At 53.3% G+C, this 19,536-nt stretch overlaps 1 protein-coding gene across 3 annotated transcripts in view; it reads right to left on the bottom strand.

Moving 5' to 3' along the window:
- Positions 1 to 1,754: 1,754 nt before the first annotated feature.
- The window catches only part of TMEM63C (transmembrane protein 63C), a 30,519-nt gene continuing 12,737 nt past the window's right edge, over positions 1,755 to 19,536 (bottom strand). For all 3 annotated transcript variants that reach the window (XM_054275404.1, XM_054275403.1, XM_054275405.1), the window contains exons 2-24: positions 13,697 to 13,811; positions 13,211 to 13,431; positions 12,741 to 12,820; positions 11,537 to 11,624; positions 9,609 to 9,646; positions 9,049 to 9,191; positions 8,690 to 8,741; positions 8,161 to 8,269; positions 7,688 to 7,761; positions 7,503 to 7,583; positions 7,266 to 7,386; positions 7,016 to 7,149; positions 6,675 to 6,797; positions 5,975 to 6,128; positions 5,324 to 5,430; positions 4,475 to 4,561; positions 3,888 to 3,953; positions 3,601 to 3,763; positions 3,289 to 3,394; positions 2,922 to 3,089; positions 2,532 to 2,647; positions 2,313 to 2,384; positions 1,755 to 2,232 (exon numbers count right to left, since the gene is read on the bottom strand). In XM_054275404.1, the coding sequence (XP_054131379.1) occupies positions 2,020 to 2,232; positions 2,313 to 2,384; positions 2,532 to 2,647; positions 2,922 to 3,089; positions 3,289 to 3,394; positions 3,601 to 3,763; positions 3,888 to 3,953; positions 4,475 to 4,561; positions 5,324 to 5,430; positions 5,975 to 6,128; positions 6,675 to 6,797; positions 7,016 to 7,149; positions 7,266 to 7,386; positions 7,503 to 7,583; positions 7,688 to 7,761; positions 8,161 to 8,269; positions 8,690 to 8,741; positions 9,049 to 9,191; positions 9,609 to 9,646; positions 11,537 to 11,624; positions 12,741 to 12,820; positions 13,211 to 13,408 (2,493 nt within the window). In that variant the 5' untranslated portion in view covers positions 13,409 to 13,431; positions 13,697 to 13,811 and the 3' untranslated portion in view covers positions 1,755 to 2,019. The remainder of the gene's footprint in view (positions 2,233 to 2,312; positions 2,385 to 2,531; positions 2,648 to 2,921; positions 3,090 to 3,288; positions 3,395 to 3,600; positions 3,764 to 3,887; positions 3,954 to 4,474; positions 4,562 to 5,323; positions 5,431 to 5,974; positions 6,129 to 6,674; positions 6,798 to 7,015; positions 7,150 to 7,265; positions 7,387 to 7,502; positions 7,584 to 7,687; positions 7,762 to 8,160; positions 8,270 to 8,689; positions 8,742 to 9,048; positions 9,192 to 9,608; positions 9,647 to 11,536; positions 11,625 to 12,740; positions 12,821 to 13,210; positions 13,432 to 13,696; positions 13,812 to 19,536) is intronic.

Raw genomic sequence — 19,536 nt, 5'->3', positions numbered from 1 at the left:
ATGTGCAGGATGTCCCAGGCAGGGTCAAAAGCAGCCCACAGGTGGGAAAAGGCTCCAGTGGCAAGGGTTCCCCCTAAACCAGTGCCAGGAAAGACGCATGGGGGTGACGACGCCAGGCAGCAGCTGGGTGAAGTCATTTTATTCAAGGCACGGTCATAGCAATAAATCACGAGAAGGTACAGACCTCTGGCACATTCCTGCAGAGGGGCAGCCAAGGGCAATCAGACCAGCAGCCCGAGCTCCCGAGGACACAGTGCCACTCGCAGGCACTTGCTTCCACCCTCAGAGAGGCCACCAGCATCCCCGTGCCCTGCCTGGGGCTGCCTCTGGAGCAGGCAGTGAGGGGAGCAGCTGAGCTGTGGGCAGCCACGGGGGCACCTGGGCAGGAGGCCACAACCCCCCCAGGGAACTTTTTGGGATTAGAAGGGTGTGTCTGAGCTCAAGGCTCCCCCGAGGCAGCCCCTTTGTGGCTAGGGTGCCGCAGCCACCGCCCCAGTGTGCAGGAGCGCGGGTGGGACGGGGGCCATGGGACTGCCACCCGGCTGAGCTGAGATCCACCAGCCCCACAGGAACGTCCTAAGGGCCCCCTCAATGCTCTCACTGCTGGGCTGCCTCTTAACCTCCCCTCAGCCCAGAGCTGGCACATTACCCCTCCTCCCAGCGGCACTGCTAATGCTAACCAGTGCCAAGGAGCATCTGCCTTCACACAACAGCACTCGGCATGCCAGCAGCCTTGGTGCTGGCAGAGCTGCGCCTTCCTCCCTTCCCTCCCTGCACTGCCCTGGGACGATGCAACTCTGGCTGCTCTGAAGCTAGCAGGAGAATCAGGGGCAGGAAAATCAGCCCTGAGGCCAAAGCAGGGCTGAGTGAGGAGCCAGCATGCCCAGGTGGGTTAAGGTGGGAGAGGAGCTGAGGAGAATGAGGATAAACCTTCATCCCCAGAGGCCACCACAGGTACTCTGGATGAGCTGGAAAACTCCAGGGATGCTGTCTGGGCAGGTAATGGCACATTTACACTAATCACAGCAGGACTCACACTTGAGAGGCAGTGTGGCTACTGGGGGAGCATCCCACAGCTGCAGCTTGTGGACAAGGGCACGCAGGCAGGGTGCGGTGGACCAGGAGGACCTAGAAGCCCAGGTCCTGCCAGCCTCCACCTGTCCCCCCTGTTCTGTTGCATTAGGACAGAGCTATTCTGGGTCCCATGGGCAGCCCCAGTGAGAGCATGAGCACGATGGGTGCTGCCAGGGAAGAGGAGTGAAAAGGAGCTGCCCTCAAAGCCATTAAACACACTTGTCTCTTGACCTTCCACTTCTCCTCATGAGCCATGGGGCACAGGCATTGTGCAACAAGATGGGGGGATGGGGTGGGAGGTTGAGGAAGAGCTGGGCTTGCATTTGATGCCTACCTTGGTGCAGGGCTGTTGGTACTCATGTAGGGGCTCTGGTGGCAGATTGGGACACTCACCTCCTCCACCAAAGCACAGGCATGTCAGCAGCCCCTGCTGAAATGGGCAAAGAGGGGCAGGCAGCAGCCTGCAGGCCAGCAGCAGGGGAGACAGGACAGCTGCCTGAGCAGTGGATGGCTGGGGTGAGATGCAAGAGTTATGGGTGGCTGTCCCCTGCCACTGAGGACCCAGAGGACAGCGTGGTGGCAGGCACATTCATCTGGGCTGTCTGGGCTGCTTCCTCCTCTCAGAAGGGACAGGGCCTCCCTCCTGCCCCCAAAAGCATGGCCTCTCAGAGAGACCCGATTCTGCTGCACTCCCTCTTCCCCACGGTGTGCTGGAAGAGGCAGGTGGGGACAGGGGGGCACTAGGGGGCTCAGCCAGTGCAAGCAACAGGAAGGATCATCAGACCCTCCTGCCACTGCCCATGCAATGGGGTCTCTCCCTCACATCAGTCTTGTCATCCCCTGCCCCATCAGCAAGGTGGCCCCACCAGTGCAGGGAAGGCTCCTCCTGCCCCAGGGCACGTCCTCCGCTCCCAGCACAGTCACTCTCAGCTGTGGCAGGGATGCTCACTGGTAGCGAGCCTGGCTCTCCATCACGGGGCCGCTCCTGTACTCGCCCTCCACGGTCTCCAGCTCTGTCTCGAAGCTCTGCAGACCCCCATCCTCCCCATCCTCCGCTGGCTCCAGGTGGTTGCCCATGGTGCCATAGGACTGGTGTGCCGGAGAGGCTGCCGGCGTCAGGCTCAGCTCAGGCTCCTGCAGGACGGTGGCCACAAAGAGCTGCCCGGGGGGCAGGGGGCCATCAGGAACCAGGGGAGCGAGAGCAGATGATCACAGCAGGGCTGGGGAGGGGCACTCACATTGGAGTTAGGGGTGGAGGAAACGCTGCTCCGCTCCACATCATTGAAGGCGCCCTCAGACTGGTCAGACATCTGAGGAGAAGGAAGCCATGAGGAAATCATGGTTTGGAGGGCCCAGCTTTGGTGGGGACAGCCAGGTGCTATCTCAGATTCCCCAGGGCAAGCCAGGAGGGGATGCACTGGGGTGAAGGAACAGAGTGGGTGGCTGGCTGCGCTCACCTGGTAGCTTGAGGGTTTCCGTGGCTGCAGCTTCTTCAGGCAGAGGCCAAAGAAGGAGAAGATGATGCAGGAAAGGAGGACCACAAAGGTGAAGAGGGTGACAGGCCGGGTGGGACCTAGAGCACAGAGACACTGGGGCAGCACATAAGCCTCCAAGAACCTGCTGCATGTCCAGCTGAGCCCCAGGCTGGTGCCTGCTTTGGGTTTTACAAGCTCTCAACCTCCTTCCCAAAATACAAGCTGACACCTCCTTCATCTGCCAGGTCTTCACACCACCCTTATCACCCTCCATGCCACGCCTAACTCAAGGGTGACACCAGTGGCTCATCACCCCCAAACATCAGACATGACCCTCAGCAGTGGCAGGGCACAGCCCCAGGCTCTCCCTACCGAGGCGCAGGACGGAGAAGAAGAGCAGCCAGAACATGCAGAGGATGGGGGCCACCACGACCTGGCTGATGGCGGCAACGTGGAGGCGCTGGTTCAGTTTGGTGGGGATGTACACGTAGTAAATGTTGTACCGGTCAACCATGTGCTTGAGCAGCATGTAGAGCAACCCTGGTGGGATGAGAGGAGCCATCTGGATGGAGGGCAGTGTGGACAGCTAGGCCACAGGGAGAGCAGGGCAGGCCCTGGGAACGATGCCCAAGGGTGCCCTCTGTACCATGCAGGAAGCCTGCACTCCCGTGCTGCTGCTAGTGGCTGGGACAGGCTGTTCTTGGCATGGCTGGGACCATGGGCATGGGATCATACTCACCAAAGGGGACGATGATAGGGCAGGTGATGCTGTAGGTCATGACAACAGAGAAGATACAGCAGGTCCAGGCATACTCTAGTCCAAACTGGAACTGGTAAGCTTGACTCTGGGGCATAACCAACACAGTAATTGCCACCTCTGTCACTGCAAAGCCTGCCTCTGCACCCTGGCCCACAGGACTGCCTCAGCCCCACTAGCCCCTAGGGGCCTGAAGAAGTCCCCATAAGCATCTCCACAGAACCATGACAGCCTGAGTTTGCATCTCTGCTGTGCTGGGGTCACAAAGGCTCCCAGGTGACCAGAGCCACATACCCGCTTGACATGGAGCCGCTCGGGCTCGGACTTGGCGAAGCAGAGGCGAGCAGTGTAGACGAGGAGGCCTGGGATGCGCAGCAGCTCCATGGCCGTCCCAATCAGGCTGGAGGTCACCACGTAGTTGACGAAGAAGGCGCCATTGTCTGGGAGGAAAACGCACCTGCCCCAGGGACAGAGAGGTGACACAGTGAGAGAATGCTCAGGCAGGAGCTGCAAGAGCTGCTGGCGGTGGACAACAGGTGCTCCCGCTTGCCTGGGAAGTTTGGGAGCTTCCTGCTACTCACTGGAACTTGACTTCAGCCTCATCCAGAAAGTGGGTGTCGAAGAGCCAGCGGAAAAACAGGTCCAGGCTGGAGGGGACACGAGAGGAGCAGCTCAGACAGAGGGGGAGCTACAGAGCGATGTGAGAGACACCCAGCAGGCATGTGATCCCCTGTCCTGAGCAGGCAAAACCCTCTGCACCCTACACTGCCAGGGCAGCCCCTTCTGCCACACGACACCACTGTGGAGTGTGTGCTCGCCTCCTGGATGGCCGCCAGGATTACTGTAGCTGGAGCTATGCAGGACCTGACCAGGTCTTTTTAGGGTCTGCCGAACCCAAGCAGCAGCTGATCTGCCACCAGCCCCCTTGGGTCAGCTGTGACAGCCTGGTAAGCTGCTCTGCTCCACTTCTCTGCAGGGAAGGTTTCCATCGGTGACCATGTATGAGTGGCTCAGCACTGCTACAGGAGTGTTTTCCTCCCCAGAGATCACTGTGTTTCGGTGGACAATGGGATCTTAGCCCTTTGGGGCTGGATTGCAGGGGTGAGGGGCCTAGGTGTGATCCTGGCAGCTCAGGAGCAGGGGGAGCAGCATGGCAGGGTGTCTGTACCTGCTCAGACCCAGCGAGGGCAGGATGATAACCATGAACACCAGGAAGAAAAAGCACTTGTGCATGGTGATCTGATTTTCACTTGACCTGCAGAGAGGGAAGACAAGAAAAGAACATTGCACTTTTGTGGGAAAGAGCAGAAGGTGGGGTGAGGGGCTGGGCTTGGTCTCGCTTTTCACCAAGGAGTTACTCCCTGCTTCACAAAGCTGTGTGCATTTGGTCTGTACATCCACTGGGGCCTTGCAAAGACTCTCCCAGGCTAGGGTGTGTCACCATGAGGAATCTGCTGCAGCCTCTCATCTCCTTCATCTTTGCCCTCTCCTACCATCCCTGCTGGTATAGACACCCAATAAGAGGCAGATGTCTAGCATGAATTCATGACCTGTTTCCCCCAGAAAAAGGAAGGGAGGTGGTGACAAAGCTCCTACAAGGACTTATCAGATGAGACACAGGGTTTGGGGCTGATGGAGGGTCAAGACAAAGAGAGCTCCTTGTAGGAGCTGGGCAGTTTCCCCTACTTTAAGCATCTTGAACCCATATCTCTGCCTTGGAGGACTGGAAACATGCCTGGGATGGCCCTGCTGCTGCCAGTCCACCATCACACCGTCCCTCTTACAAACTTCTTCCATCTTTAAGATCCATCTTAAAACCAACTGACTTTGTCAGTGGCCTGAAAGTGTTGAGGACTTTGGGAAGCAAATGGCACCTTTGTGCATGGACCCAGGGGGCTCTGCTCCACTGTGGGGGTCTGCTACTCACTGTCTGCCTCCCTGCAGGCTGGGTTCCCCTTCCACTGCAGTTCCTCCCATCTGTGGCAGCCCTGGGGGCTGTGGGGACCAGCCCCATTACCTTGTCCAGTGAGACTCGAAGAATGCTGAGTAGTAGACAAGGAAGGGCAGGAAGACGGAGAAGGCCCAGAGCAGCAGCGTGGGGAAAAACTGGGTGATGATGGGGTTCTGCAGGAAGAGAGAGGCCAAACACCCCCTCAGCAACCCACCACAGCACAGCCAGGCTGGAGACTGCACACAATGGTCTGTGCAGCAGGTGGGCTGGAGCATCCCCTCCCCGAGCAGGGGCATTTGTTTCAGGAAATAAGAACTTGAGACCAGCCAAGGGCACCACAGCCATGTTCTGAGCTCCAGTGCCCACCCAAAAGCTCACAAGTCAATGAGCAAGAAGGGGCTGTGCTGCTGGCAGCTCCTGACATCTCCTGAGCTCTTTCCCAACCTTTCTTTTTGAATGGACAGCAACCTGCCTGCCTCCATGGAGGCATCAGCACCAAAGCTCAGGTGCTGCCCCAAGGCTCTGCCACTGGAAACACAATGAGAAGGGGATGGATAGCAAGCACAGACATGATCTCATTAATGACTTTGTTTCCCATCAATGCCCATCCTGGTGATGGCTCATCTTAGGACAGTGTAGAGCTGGTGCCCTTTACCTGTCACAGATAAGCCTGGAAATTACAATCTTTCAGGAAAATTGGCATGGGTTAGGGACTACCTTGAGGCTCTCCACAGGGTGTGTGACATTGAACATGTCCATAGTGTTGACAATGATGGCTGGCGTTGTGAGGAAGAAAAGAAGGAGGAACAGGCAGATATTAAGCAGAATGAATCGCACCCACCACGATGTGCCACGGACTGATAAATTCTCCCTGTAAGAGGAAAACACAACTTGAACACGATGAGGAGGAAATGCACTGTGTGCTGGGCCTTCCATCATAGCTTCATGAAGCTCTGCCTCCTGCTATCTGCACAAACCATCCTGGCAGACATTGTTCTGAGCTCGCCCTCTTCCCCTCCCCTCGCTGCTTTGCTGTCATATACAGAGCCCCCCGAAGCAGAGAATAGGCACAGTGCAGGTTCATACCATCAGGAGGCTTTGGAACCAGGCCAGACAAATCAGAGTCTGGCAATCACCCCTAATCTCAGCTGGCTGGGCCCTGCCACCTTTGGGAGGAACACCCCAATTGCTCCTGCTGACTTCTGCTATGGCAATAGGAGGGATTTTCAGCCCCCATCACCCTTGGAAAGTGTCCTACAGATACAGACACAGATTTCCTACAGCTATACGGGCTCCCTATAGTTATGGGCATAGTCTCCTTATAGCTAGGTACATGGGCTCCTTATAGGTATGGACATGGGCTTCCCCATATCTGCTTGTTCCCCCTGCCTCCCTCCCTCCTGCCGTGGGGGTTCACCAGATGATATCACTGGGTGAAGGGGCATAGCGAACACCCCAGTGGTGTGACTTGACCACGGTGGTGACAGAGGACTGCTGGGGGTGCTTGCGGCAGTGGATGTGGCTGTAGTCCTTCAAAATCCTGCAGGAAGAGGGAGCCAGGGGTCAGGTCTCACTTCTTGTGAGACCCTTCCCACAGCCTTAACAGGGCAGGCAACGCCGCAGATGGCAGAGGCAAAGAAGAGACCGACCCACTGCCTGGCTTTGGTGGGAAAAGCTGGCAAGGTGCCCCAGCTCCCCAGCAGTAGTGGCCAACAGGCTGAGGGACATTCCCATGGCCTGTGCATGAGGGGCACTCACACAGCTGTCATCCGCTCGTCCTGGAAGGTGACGAAGGCCATATCAAGCCGCTTGAGTGTGATGCGGTTGCGCTCTGCATTGAACTCATCTGTGAGCTTCTCCTCCAGCTCCCCGTAATACTGCTCAGCATCCACCTGTGGGAGCAGCCACGGCTGTGCTGTGCACGGGGCTGGGGCAGGGGCAAGCTGCCATGCTCTGCCTTGCCCGTGGTGCAGGTGTGCTGCCTGCAGCCCTGCCTGCAGCCTCCCACCTCATCAAAGCCACAGAAGCGGCAGCAGAAGATGCGGGCACAGGGGTGAGTTTTGATCATGATCTTCCCCTCCTTCTGTGCCTTGGTGGTGAAATAAAGCCGCCCCTTCATTGCTTTGCGCCTGCCAGGAAGCCGATAGCAAAGGTCATGTGGGGAGCACCAGAGTGGGTGCCTTGGTGTGGTGGGCAGGAGCAGCACACCCTCCCAGAGAGGCAACATAGACGTGCATGCACTCACCTCTCTGCATCCAGCTTCATCAGCTTGCGCACGTCAAAGCAGAACTGGACATTGGTGACGGTGCAGCTGGGATAAGCCTCGCTGCAAGCACAGGGACATGGTGGCACCAGCAGCCAGGGGACAGGGACACTCCCTGCCACCTGCCTGCCACTCACCCAGCAAAGCTGTGGCACATGGCTACTCACTGGAAATGCTTGATGATAAGTGAAGGGTCTGTGATCTCCTTGGGGATGTGGGTAACCATCAGTGTCCGAGCGACCTTGGGGAAGAGAAGAGGCAAAGGGATCTGCAGGATGGATCTGCAGGATATAATGCTGCCATCCTGTCCACCCAGCAGCAAGCTGGGCCACCAGCTGCCACCCTAGAAGCAAGTCAGCCCAGTCCCAAACCCTGAGGGCACAGCCAGACAATGCCATACCCCAGACAGATGGATACAGAACTTCAGTCTCAAGATACAAGACAAGAGAGAGAGATTTGCCTCCAGGCTGTCACTTTATCCAGAAGCTGGTGAAAATCAGCCACACCTTTCCCTGCCAGTCTAGTTTCATGCTGTTCCTAAAAACCTCTGTACCTACTGGGACCAGCATTTGTGCAAAGCAAGAAGTTGGCCATTAGCAGCACTGAACAAGGCAGGTTTGGAGGAGAGGTGGTTTCTCACCTTCTCATTCTCTCTGTATTCCAGGTGGACAGAGTGGTGAGCCATACAAAGGACAGTGAAGATAAAATAGATTAGGGCGAAGATGCTGTGCAGCCACAGAAGACGGTCTCTGCAAGAGAGGAAGTGGGGAGCAGTGAGCACTGTGGTGAGCATGTGGCACAAGGACCAGCCTGGCACTCAGCATCTCACTCATGGCCGCCCCTTCCACCCAGCAGGACCCCCCGGTGCCAGCTGTCAGACACTCACCCCAGGAACTTGAGGGGCAGCACCCAGGCTGTTGACTGGGATACTACAGAGATGCAGCTACACAACATCCCCAAGAGCACTTCTGCCAGCAGTGGGGTGCAAGAGCAGTGCCACTGGCTTGGCTGCCCTAACTGTGCTCATGTAGTAAAGAGAGACAGGAGAGCCAGTGTGAGTGGTGTGTGTCCCCAGCACAGGGCTGTGGTGAGTTCTGTGCCTAGGTGCTCCCAGCAGTGCCCACCACAGCAGCAGCACACAGAGCCCCCCTGCCTGTGAGAGCACCTACTGAGTTGGGATGTTGGCGATGGTTGTCCGGCCAAAGTGGGTAGGATTGTGTCCTGCAGAGGAAGAGGAGAAGCAGAAGGTGAAGAGAACCCAGTGCAATGTGCATGTCCATATTGCAGTCATTGGCTGTGGTCTTTGGTCCCTTCTTTTCCATCTCCCAGATCCCCAAGTCGCCACTGCCCTAATTTCCCAGCCTCTTATGCTCCTCTGTCACCCAGCTGAGGGTGAGCTCCTGCTCACGTGGGGGCTTCTGAGAGAGGGTTTTTTTTTTCCTTCTTTCCCAGAGGCACAATGTTTGTCCAAAGGCTTGGAAGCTTGCATGGCACTCCTGAGTCATCCTGTGACTAGGGAAGTACCTACCCAGGAGGTCCCCAGAGAAGTTGACAGGCAGGATGACAGCCACGGAGAGCACGCAAACCAGCATCAGCAGGACCAGGAGGTGCCGCTGGAAGGAGAGGTAGGTGGTGGCATCGATCCCACACTTGCTCTGAATCTCCTCATCCCTGGAGAGAGGCAGGTGGGGGTCAGTGCTGGTGGTTTCTCCCCACCACCTCCTGTCATGGGGACACTGGCTTGCTCCAGTTTCTCACAACCCACACCAACTCATGACACCCTGACAGTGGCACAAAGGATTTGAGCACAGAGGGAATGAGGGACCCAAGCAGCCCTCCAACTGCATCTCATTACAGGACTGGTGTACAGGAGAGGTTGAAGCCCTTTTCTTTGGGATAGGATCTAGGGGCCAGGAGGAAATGCAGAGGTGAGCTCTCTGCTCTCTTTTCAGAGAGGATGTTTTAAGAGGGCTCTCCTCTGCCACTGCTCCCAGCAGCTCCTGGTGATGGGCCACCACCTGTGGGCACCAGTTCCCCATGGCTGGGCAGTGGTGGGGCAAGACCATAATGCCAAGCACACACACTTACTTCATCTGGTAGATAGAAAGTAGCCAGGAACAGAATCCCTAGAAGGAAAAAGAGTCAGGATGAGACAAGGACAACCACCCCCACCTCCCTAGTGAGGGACCAAGTCACAACATATGCTGGGGAAACACGCAGAGGCGGTGCAGTGCCTGTGGCCTTGAGCAAATGGAGGCAGTGCCCAAGACAGCTCAACAATGCTCAACCCAATGGCAAAGGCAGCTGCCTCAGGAGAAGCAAGGAAAACACACTCCAAAGAGCTGATGGGAAGCTGAGCACAACCTCTCTTCTAGCCCTGATAGACCATGTGACCTTCTTGAAAGTAGTGATAAGACAATTTCTGTGAGTGGGAATAAGGAGTCTGCTGGGGCAGGGGTATAAAGGGACAGGGAAGTCTCTCTACAAACATCAACCATCCTGATGGATGTCAGCTGCATACTTTTGGCTGCAGGAGGATTTGTAGAAGAAGCTGAAGTCAAGCATTAACCCAGTGTTTCAGCGGTGACTTGATGGACTTCAGCTTCCTCTGAACATTAAGGAGCATCACTGCAACAGGCTCCTGCTTCCAGACCTCCCTCCTCTTCCCCTTCCATGACAGTCCCTAACATTCAATGCATGTTTTTTGCCACTAGCAAGTGCTGAGGTGGCACTGTTGCAGAGAGCTACGTGACAACCTAAGTTCTTGTGCCCTAACTAGCTTATTCCCTGTCACTGTGTACACACATGGGTTTTCAGACATTCCCCTGGTGAAGGAGGACTGGGTTAGAAAACACCTAAGCACACCTGACATCCACAAGTCTGTGGGCTCTGACAGGATGCATGCTGAGAGAGCTGGTGGACACCACAGCAAGGCAGCTCATGATCATCTTTGAAAGGCTGTGGTGATCAGGAAAGGTGCCTGAGGACTGGAAGAAAGCACCATGCACTGTAACAGATTGCCCAGAGAGGTTGTGGAGTCTCCTTCACTGGAGATACTGAAGATACAATCCTGTGCTATGTGCTCTAGGATGACTCTGCTTGAACAAGGAGGTTGGACCAGATGACCCTGTTGGTTCCTTTCAACTCTGCCCATTCTGTGATTTTGTGATTCTGGACTTTTTATGCTCTCTACAAATTTCTCCTCAAAACTGCTCTTCTCCCCTCTTAGTGTATCCTACATCTAACCTAGCAGAGTTGAGATTTTCCTCATTTGTGAACAGTTTGATTTTTCAAAGGATGTCTTCTTGCTTCTAATAATCTCCTTTAATCTGCTCTTTAGTGTGCTGGCTTTCCCTGTAGTCTTTCTCACTTATTTTTTGATGAGCAATACACATTTGCCCAGAGCACCTGGTACAGAGCCTTTAAAGAGGCCTCCTGCCACCTTGCAAGGATTTTGTGTCTTTTGCTCCTTTCCTACCTAGATTTTTTAATAAGTCATGACATTTTATCACAGTCGTACCAGTGACTGATTTTTGAGTTTTGCTGCCAAAAAAGAAAGAGACAGCAAGAAATGTCAGTCTTTGTTTGTTTCCAGGAAAGCCTGATGTGCTAGAGAGAAGCAGATTTTACTTTAAAGCCCCACCATGCTGGCAGAGGAGGAAATATGGTGTGGGGGACTTGATCCTGAGGGGTGGGAAAGATTCTTGCAGCCATGCAGCTGGGCTCTGGCCATGCATCGTACTGGATCCACACAGCTGCAAGGAGAGCCATGCAGCTGGGAGATGCTGGCCAACAGGGGCATCCCCTCCAAACTGCCATTCAAAATAGATGCTTCAAAGAATCCAGGACAAAAAACTCTCCAGCTTCCAGGAACTCCCCACTACTGAAGAGTGTTGGGCAGGAGATTTAATTTCTCACACTTAACTTCCGACCAGGGTTTCTGATGAAGAACAGGACAGGGCTAGGCTGGGACAAGCCCAGCCCAGGTTCCCACAGCCACAGCCACTGGCACTCACCACATCCTTGTTGTCAGCATCCAGAGGGCTGCTCTCTGATGGGGACTTCTCCTTCTCGCTCTGCTCTCCATAGAAAAGCGACGTCAGGCTTTGCAGCGAGGGGAGGAGCAGAGGGGTGAGGCAGAAGAGAAGCAGCAGACATGAGAGGATAAGCACCCTTGGAGAAGTCTCTCCTAGCACAGCAGTCCAAGAAATCCCTCCCCCCCTCCCTGCATCCTACACTGGGGCTGGTACAGTGATTACCTCTGGCCTTGGGACAAAGGGGTTCCATCTTGCTGCCTCCACACCAACATGTTCTCCCCAGCTTCTTTATGCCCTGACCCATGATGGGCTCATGGAGATGGACCTGCAGCTCCATTACAAGGGACTGTTGAACCAGATATTTTCTATTCCACTGTTTTCAGATGTCTCAATTGGTTTTACAGTAAAAAGCAATCTAATCAGAGCTTGCATTTTAAATCCTGATTGCCCTTTGATCTTACTGGTGAAGGGAAAACATCACATATTCATCACCAGACTCAGCTCTAGATTCAGAGGCCAAGAGGAACTGGAGGGGAGAAGGCAGAAGAAGGACTTTAACAGATCTTACTCTTGTGGGCTGCCCAGCCTTGCACAGACCCCTCCTGTGTGCACCAGCCTGTGCAAGGAAAGATGCTTTGCTGCCCAAGGTGAGCTGCGCTCTGGCAGGCAAGCTGTTGTATGTAGTGCAGCCCACCTGGAAATATGGTCTGGGCTCTACTTTTACCAGAAAACTGCTTATTTTTGTGGAATTCTGCACCTAGCCCAGAGGATGGGCCAGGGAAGTTGCTGTGGTGACATGAGGAACAGTGTTATTGCTGTGTGTCTCCTCTGCCCCCTCCACCAGACAGTCCCGTTCATCCCAAGAGAGTGGCAGGAGAAGAGGCAGCAGCACAGTCTCCACTGGAAAACAGCTCTTTGTCCTTCCCAGAACAGTGCCCCCAATGGCACCAAGAACACTGTCAACAAATGCTAGAGGGAATGAAAGCTGGCCTGGCCTTTCCCTCTCCCTGTAGCAGATGGTGGCTGTGTCTCCATGGGAAATGGGGGCACCAGGCCATTCCCAGTAGGATGGAGGGACAGGAACACCTGCTGAACTCTGTGTCATGCCACAGTGCTGGCCTTTCTTCCAGCCCTCTTGAAGAGAATGGAGCCATCACCTGCAGCAGCTCTGCATCCTACTCACCTGTCATTGTCCATCAGCAGTGCCAGGCGCCCGTAGTCCCAAGCTGCTTTCCGAAGACATGAGAAGACCAGAAGGAGAAGCTGGAAGAAGAAAGAGAAGTGTTTTGCTGCAAAGTCTCACCCCATGGGATCTCCTCATATCTCCTTTGTGCTTTCCCACTCATGAGCCCAAGCAAAACTCTTACCCCAAACTGCTCCTGCTCTGTGACCTCACCACTGCTGCCCAAGTGTCCTTTGCTGCCACCAGGATGTGGGCAAAGCCCTTGGACCCCTGTACTCACCCCTGTTCCTCCCTCAGCCAGGTGCCCCAGTATACTCATCCCTGTTTCCCCTCAGCCAGGTGCACCAGTGCACTCATCCCTGTTCCCTGGTTTGCCAGGTGCACCACTGCACAGACTGCACTTGTGTGTGGCTGTCAGTGCCTGCAGGGGCTGCAGAGCCCCTAGAAATGCCCCCCTGCTGGCCCCTCACCAGCCAGAGGATGAAGTTGATGGCGAGCACGGTGGGCACGCCTCCAAAGGGCAGCCCCTCCAGGACGGTGCTGCGGGAGCGGGCGCTGAAGCACTGCTCCTCCGTGCTGTTCACCGGCGCCTCCAGGAAGAGGAGCACGTCCAGCGAGGTGAGGCCAGCACCATCCGGTGCTGGCTCCGTGGAGGACGTGCTCTCCATCGACACCGCTGTGAGGTCCCACCCTGCAACACAGAGGCATGAGTGAGGATGGAGAAGTCTTTGTTTGAAAAGAAGCCATGGTCCCTTCCATCAAGGTCTGAAGGGCTCACTAAGGGTAGAGAGGGGAGAGGACTGGCTGGTGGTCTCAGAGCTTCCCCAGTCCCAGTCTCTCACAGGGACAGGTTGTTGGATGCAAGGCAGAGGGTGTTGCTGAAGAAATCTCACAGCTACTTCCTGCCCTTTCCCCACCCCATTAAAGCCCATGCTATTTGGTTGTCTCTGTCATACCTGAGACAGGTCTCTCACCACCTCTGCTCCTCAGTCCTGGAAGCTGGGTTGAGTCATGGCCACCCTGGTGTTGTCAGCAGGCAGGAATGAGAAGCTGAAGCATTTGTTTGAATTTCTGAAAAAAAACAGCAATGATAATATTGACAACTGGGTTGCTGGGGCTGCACTTGCTTCTCTCCCCACAGTCAGGTATCTATTTCCTATGGAATATCCCTAAGCCTGTTGTCCTCCTCCAGCATCATGATCTGTGTGACTCAGGAGTTAGAGGACTTCCCTTTCATCTTTCCATCTAAGCAGAATTGCTCCTCCCAAGATATCTTTATCTCTTCTGAAGAGTTAGCTTCTCAAAACCCCAAGTGTCAGGCTTCCCACCACCCTCCCCAGGAGCTGATACCACAGGTTACAGTCCTCACTGGCATGAGACACCTAAAGGACATTAATGGCCAACACTGTGGCTTTTTTCCAAAACCTTTCCTACCACCATGCTTTAGGTAGGAGAGGATCCTCTCCAAACCTGCCTGGACCCCCTGAGAAGGAGCACCCTGCAGCAGCCAGCATGGCAGACTGTTACTCATGGGGATGCCACAGGACAGTACCAAACAGCTGCTGCACCCATCATTCAAAGATCAGGAGAGGGCACCAGCACAGCAAACACTAACAAACATGGGGTGGGGACAAGGGGGCCAGAGTCTCATGTCCTCATGTGCCTGTCCTGCCTCTGTGCTTTGGAGTCACCCTCAACACCTTTAGCAAGCTGCTTCTCATGCCTGAAGACCTGCATGGCCTTCAGAGAAGAACAGCTGTCTGTGGTGAGACGATCCAGTCTTTGGAAGCCTTGAGCAGCCAAATATTTCCTGGCCTGGGCCCTGAGCAAGGGCTTTTATCAATGACCTCCAAGGGGGCCCTTCCAACCACAATTATTCTACATCCCTACTCTCAGGAACTTGTGCACCTGACAAGAACATTATCAGGCCTGCCTGAAGTTTATAAGGAGCTATATAAGTGCCTTGCCTTGCAGACATGATGGGCACAATATATTGAAGTCAGTATATTGTGACCAGTGCAAAGGCTATGTGAAAACTCAAGAGTGGTTTACAACATGTACTCCTGGGAGCTTTGCATTCAAGCCACTGAGCATTCATTCCTCTCTTCCCTTTTCATCAATATTCCAGCCACAACTGAGACCCTGCTACAGCCCCTGCAGTCACCCAGCATCAGATAATCCCTGCTGGAGGCTGGTCAAAGCCCACATGAACAGGGTGGAGGAAGAGAAACGGGACCCATGGCTTGATTAAGCAGTGGAGGAGAATGCAAACAAAGACAGATGGGACCTCCAGGGACGTGGAGACGCAAAGTGTTTGTGGCAGTTTTTGTCACCAAGACCAAACAAGATCAAATCTTCAACACTAAAGGAAACCTAATTGAGAAGTCCTTGGGGAGCAGAGACAGCACACAGAAAATGACTTGGCTTAGAAAGGGGGTATTCCAAAGCTCTACACAGATTTGCTCTTGTTGGGAAACATTTACTTGTGCTGTGTCAGTGTGATAGATGGGGGACTACAGTAGCACCTGATTTTATATGCATGGCTGTGGCCTCAGCCTCTCTCTCTTAGACCTTGCAGTTTGCTGCTTGAGGAATCATGCCCTAAAGTTCACGAGAAGGAGATTAGTCCTGTCCTAAAGTTCATGAGGAGCCCATGAGGAACCCTCAACCCTCAGCTGACCAGAGTGGGCAGGACAGGAGTGCTGGTGCAGGAGCTGACATATGTTACATGCCTGAGAGACTGACTCCCTTTAACCTCCTCATCCAGGGAAAGAAAAAACTGAAGAAGAGGGAGGTTTTAAAACACAAGAGTTGACCAAAAAAAAGAAAAAAGGAAAAAAAAAAAGGGTGACCTGCGATTTTCTTCATTTCTGAAGCATAAATTCCATCCCAAAGCCCAAAGAAAAATCTCCACTGGAAGCCTAACAGTAGCTGGGATGATTGGAGCAAGGCTATGAGCCCAGAAGAGCTTAAGTCTCACTCCACTACAATATTAGGCTGGCATCTGACTACCTGCATAGATGTCTTGAACGGGTGTCAGAAGCTTCTGAGCTACAGGCCCAAATTCCCCAGGACATACAGACATGTGTCAGTCCCTTTTCCTGTGCATATGGTGCAATGTCACCTGAGCCAAAGGGCATCCCAGTAGACTTGGGGCTGATACTTTACTTCCACCCCACAAGTGGATGGATGGATGGATGGATGGATGGATGGATGGATGGATGGATGGATGGATGGACAGGCTGGCAAAGCCTCCCTGTAGTGCCCTCAGTCACAGCCTGTGTCTCAGCCATGGCTGGGAGTCCTGTACTTCAAGGGCCAGCATGGTCCCATCAGGGAAATGACCCCTGACAAGGGACCTCTACAAGAGACCTATAAGAAGTGAGGGAGCTACTCTGGCAAGCAGCAGCTGTTTGCCCTGGCTGGCCTGCCTCCTGCTCGTCACCTGGGCCACCAGGACCTCTAGCCAGGGTCTGCTCTTTGCTATGGCAATGCTCTCAATCTGTTCCTCACCATGTGCATGTCTCTCTCTCCCCTCCTCCTGTAAGCAGCAGAGCCACTGCCATCTGGCATTTTCAGCTGCTAAATAATTCACTGCCTTTTTGTTAACAAGGAGAGTTGTCTCTGACCGAGGGAGCTGTTAGACCATCAGCAAACAAACAAGGAGACCCTTAGCAACTTCAGAGTCCTTTCTCCGTCACCACCACTCCACTACACAGGAATAAGATCCTGCAGCTTGTTTCTAGGCACCGGCTTCACGCTTGTAGGAGGAACATCCTGTCAGGGATGGCAGGGTGAGGGGGATTTTCACAGGGATTTGCACAAGTTGTGTTTCTCTATCAAGTCCTTGTTGCTATCCCTTTCTTTTCCACATCAGATATTTTGCTCTTGGTGGCCAAAAGCAATGGGTTCCTCCTGGAGATGGTGTTAGTATCTCCTGCTCCCAGCTCTCCTGCCCAGAAAGCTCCCAAATGCAAGCCTTCACCCTTCCAGCCCAACCAGCTCATTTATCTCCACACAGCACTGCCCATTAAATGCCAGACTGCACAGACAAATTTCTGGAGCAGAAGACACTTGAAGACCCAATCCAGCTCTGTCCCCTCTCTCTTAAGCACCTCCAACTCCAAAGGAGTTCAAAGGAGCCATCATGTCCTGCTCAGGCTCTAAACACAGATTTTGCAATGCATCACAGCTCCTCTGAACCTGATCTCAAGCCACTCTCCTGCCCTTTTTCTGCTCCTTTCATCCCCAGATAGCTACAGAAACTCTCCTCTACATACCCAAATCACTACTTTTCTAGATCATTTGTTCCAGCTAGTCTCACCTTTTATGGTGCTGCTCTCAGAAAAGCTTATGCAAATTATATAGCTGCAATGTTACCATTAAAATAACTATTGGGGGCAACCAGCTAAAAGTAAATCATGTATATGTTCTAGGAACAGCATGCAGCAGAAACAGCAAGAGGAGATTTCTGCTCACATGCACCAAGAACAGCTTAAACTCAGACCTATAGAACATGTTCAAACTCCCTCTGGTTGGAGATGCAAATTTTTTGGTATACAGAATGAGAAATCACAGGGACACTGCAGGTCATTAAAGTCATTGTTGAAACACCTAAGCTAAATTTTCACATAAAAAAAATGAGAAAATTCAGCATTTTGAAATATTCAGTTGAAGGCACTTTGCAATAGTATCTGAAATATTCAACAAAACCCACAGCATCACCAAATCAGTTCCTGTTCTCTGCTACGCCACTGCCATTGTGCTTTTCCCAATCCTTATGGGCCAAAGGAACAAATACTGTTGTGGATAATAGAGCTGGATGGGTGTCACCTCCAGAAGGTGTCAGGACAGCTTCCCATTAGCTGTGTATGAGGCAGGGCCTCTAAATGCCAACCACAGACAGATGTCCTTCAGAGCAGCCACTGTCCTGGAGAAGTGACAGCAATAGACTAGTGAAGAAATATAGAGGTGTTCAGGATTGCAGGTGGGAAAATGAAGCAATAAGATAAATGCAGAAATTTTGATATCTGGTCTATCCATTATAGGTCTTCCTTAGAGGGAAGATACTAAAACAGGGTCAGAAAAAGTCAGAAAACATGTAGAGCAATTCCTTCTCCTCTTTGTGGCCTGTGAATGCACAGTGAATGCATGAGATTTGCCACTGAAACTGATTCGCTGGATAATTTCTATGAAGCATTTTCAGTGCGTGTAAGCTTTGCCTTGAATATTCAGTGCCCTCTTTGTTTTGTTGATACATCAGCATATGTTTCTTCTCTCCGGTTGGGTGGGCACTGATCCAGAGAATCAGATTTCCAATTAAAAATAAGGCATGTATTTTATGTGAATGCAATTTTTCATAATTTGTCTTTCCCTTGAAGCATCCTGCCAGCAAACTCATTTGCTGGGGGATTCACGGACAGCTGGAGGAGCAAAACATCAAAACAGTCTTGGGAGCATTGAGATGACTAAGCTGGGTTTCCCAGCATGCCTAAGCTCATCCAGCCTCAGCATCCTCCTCTGGAACAGGTGGGATTACTGACTCTGGCTGGCCAGAGGGCAGCCAGGCCATGGGGCTGTTGCTGGAGTATTTCTGTGCGTGGCCACACAGAAAAGCCAGGCTGAGGAGCCAGACCTAGAAAACAAACATCTGTGCTACTTGACTGCCTCTACATCCTTCTTCCATTACAAGTAGACAGTGGCGGGCTGTGGAAGGGAAAATCAAGGACTGCTGAAACAGGGAGATCAGGTTCATGCCCTGGTGTGCAGGACCAGGCAGACAGGAAACCTCCAGCATCCCACTCTGCAGGACTGCAGTGACCGACCTTGCAGGACTGCAGTGACAGGGAGGGCAGGAAACCTGAGCCACTGCCACTTACTCAGCATGGCTAACCAAGTACCTCAGGACTTCAGGGAAAAGGCTCATCAACAGCCTGCACTGAGCTCAGCACACACCCCAGCAGTTTTGGCACCACAGGGCATGGTGACCTCTCCATTCCTGTAGCTTGGTGCATGGGAGAACAGGCACACCATGGGCTACACGTGTCCCCAAGGGGTATGAACACAGAGGGGATGAGACCAGAGACACAGCCCTCCAAAATCCCACAGAGGCCCAAGGCATTCCTCCCTAGCTCTCCTTTCAACCTTCCCTCTTAAGATTAATGGCCTCGAGATCCAAAAAGCAAAGAGAGGATCTGGCTGCTCATGGTCTGCGAGGTGAGCGCCTGTGGGGCAGCAGCATCCCTGGGCAGGGCTCATTGACACTGGTGTGAATGCTGTGCTCACATCCTGTCAGGGTATGAGACAAACAACCCTCCAGCAGAAGACCCCATCTATCACCAGCAGGACATGGACATACACCAGCCTGCTCTATTAGCCAGTTACAAATCAGATGCATCTTTCAAACAAGGACCATACAAGGCTTGTGGGCTATGGAGGGTGGGTTGGTAAGGTTTGGAGGCAAAGAACCACTCTGCAGCAAGAGATGACCCCTAACAGGTAAAAAAACACCTGCTCATATATTAATTTTGTCATTGCCAATGAAGATATGATCACTTGGAGAGGTCATGAGGACTCATGTTTCATTGATTGTACTCCATCTCTCACACATACCCACCACTCAATGAGAAAATGAATGTGAGTGCATGACTGCTTAAGAAAAACCTGCTTAAAAATGGTACAGATAAACTTCATCTTCCCTATCAGTAAGCTCTGGCACTGCTCTCTCACTGAGGAGTACAAAGCCAGGCTCACTGCCAGCCAGGCCAGGAAGGCTGGGGAAAGAGCCAACCCATGA

Source organism: Melozone crissalis, unplaced genomic scaffold, assembly GCF_028551555.1.
Source record: "Melozone crissalis strain CALT ecotype California unplaced genomic scaffold, PUWL_Pcris_2 ptg000018l_1, whole genome shotgun sequence".
Lineage (NCBI taxonomy): Eukaryota > Metazoa > Chordata > Aves > Passeriformes > Passerellidae > Melozone > Melozone crissalis.
This window is presented reverse-complemented; position numbering and strand designations above follow the sequence as displayed.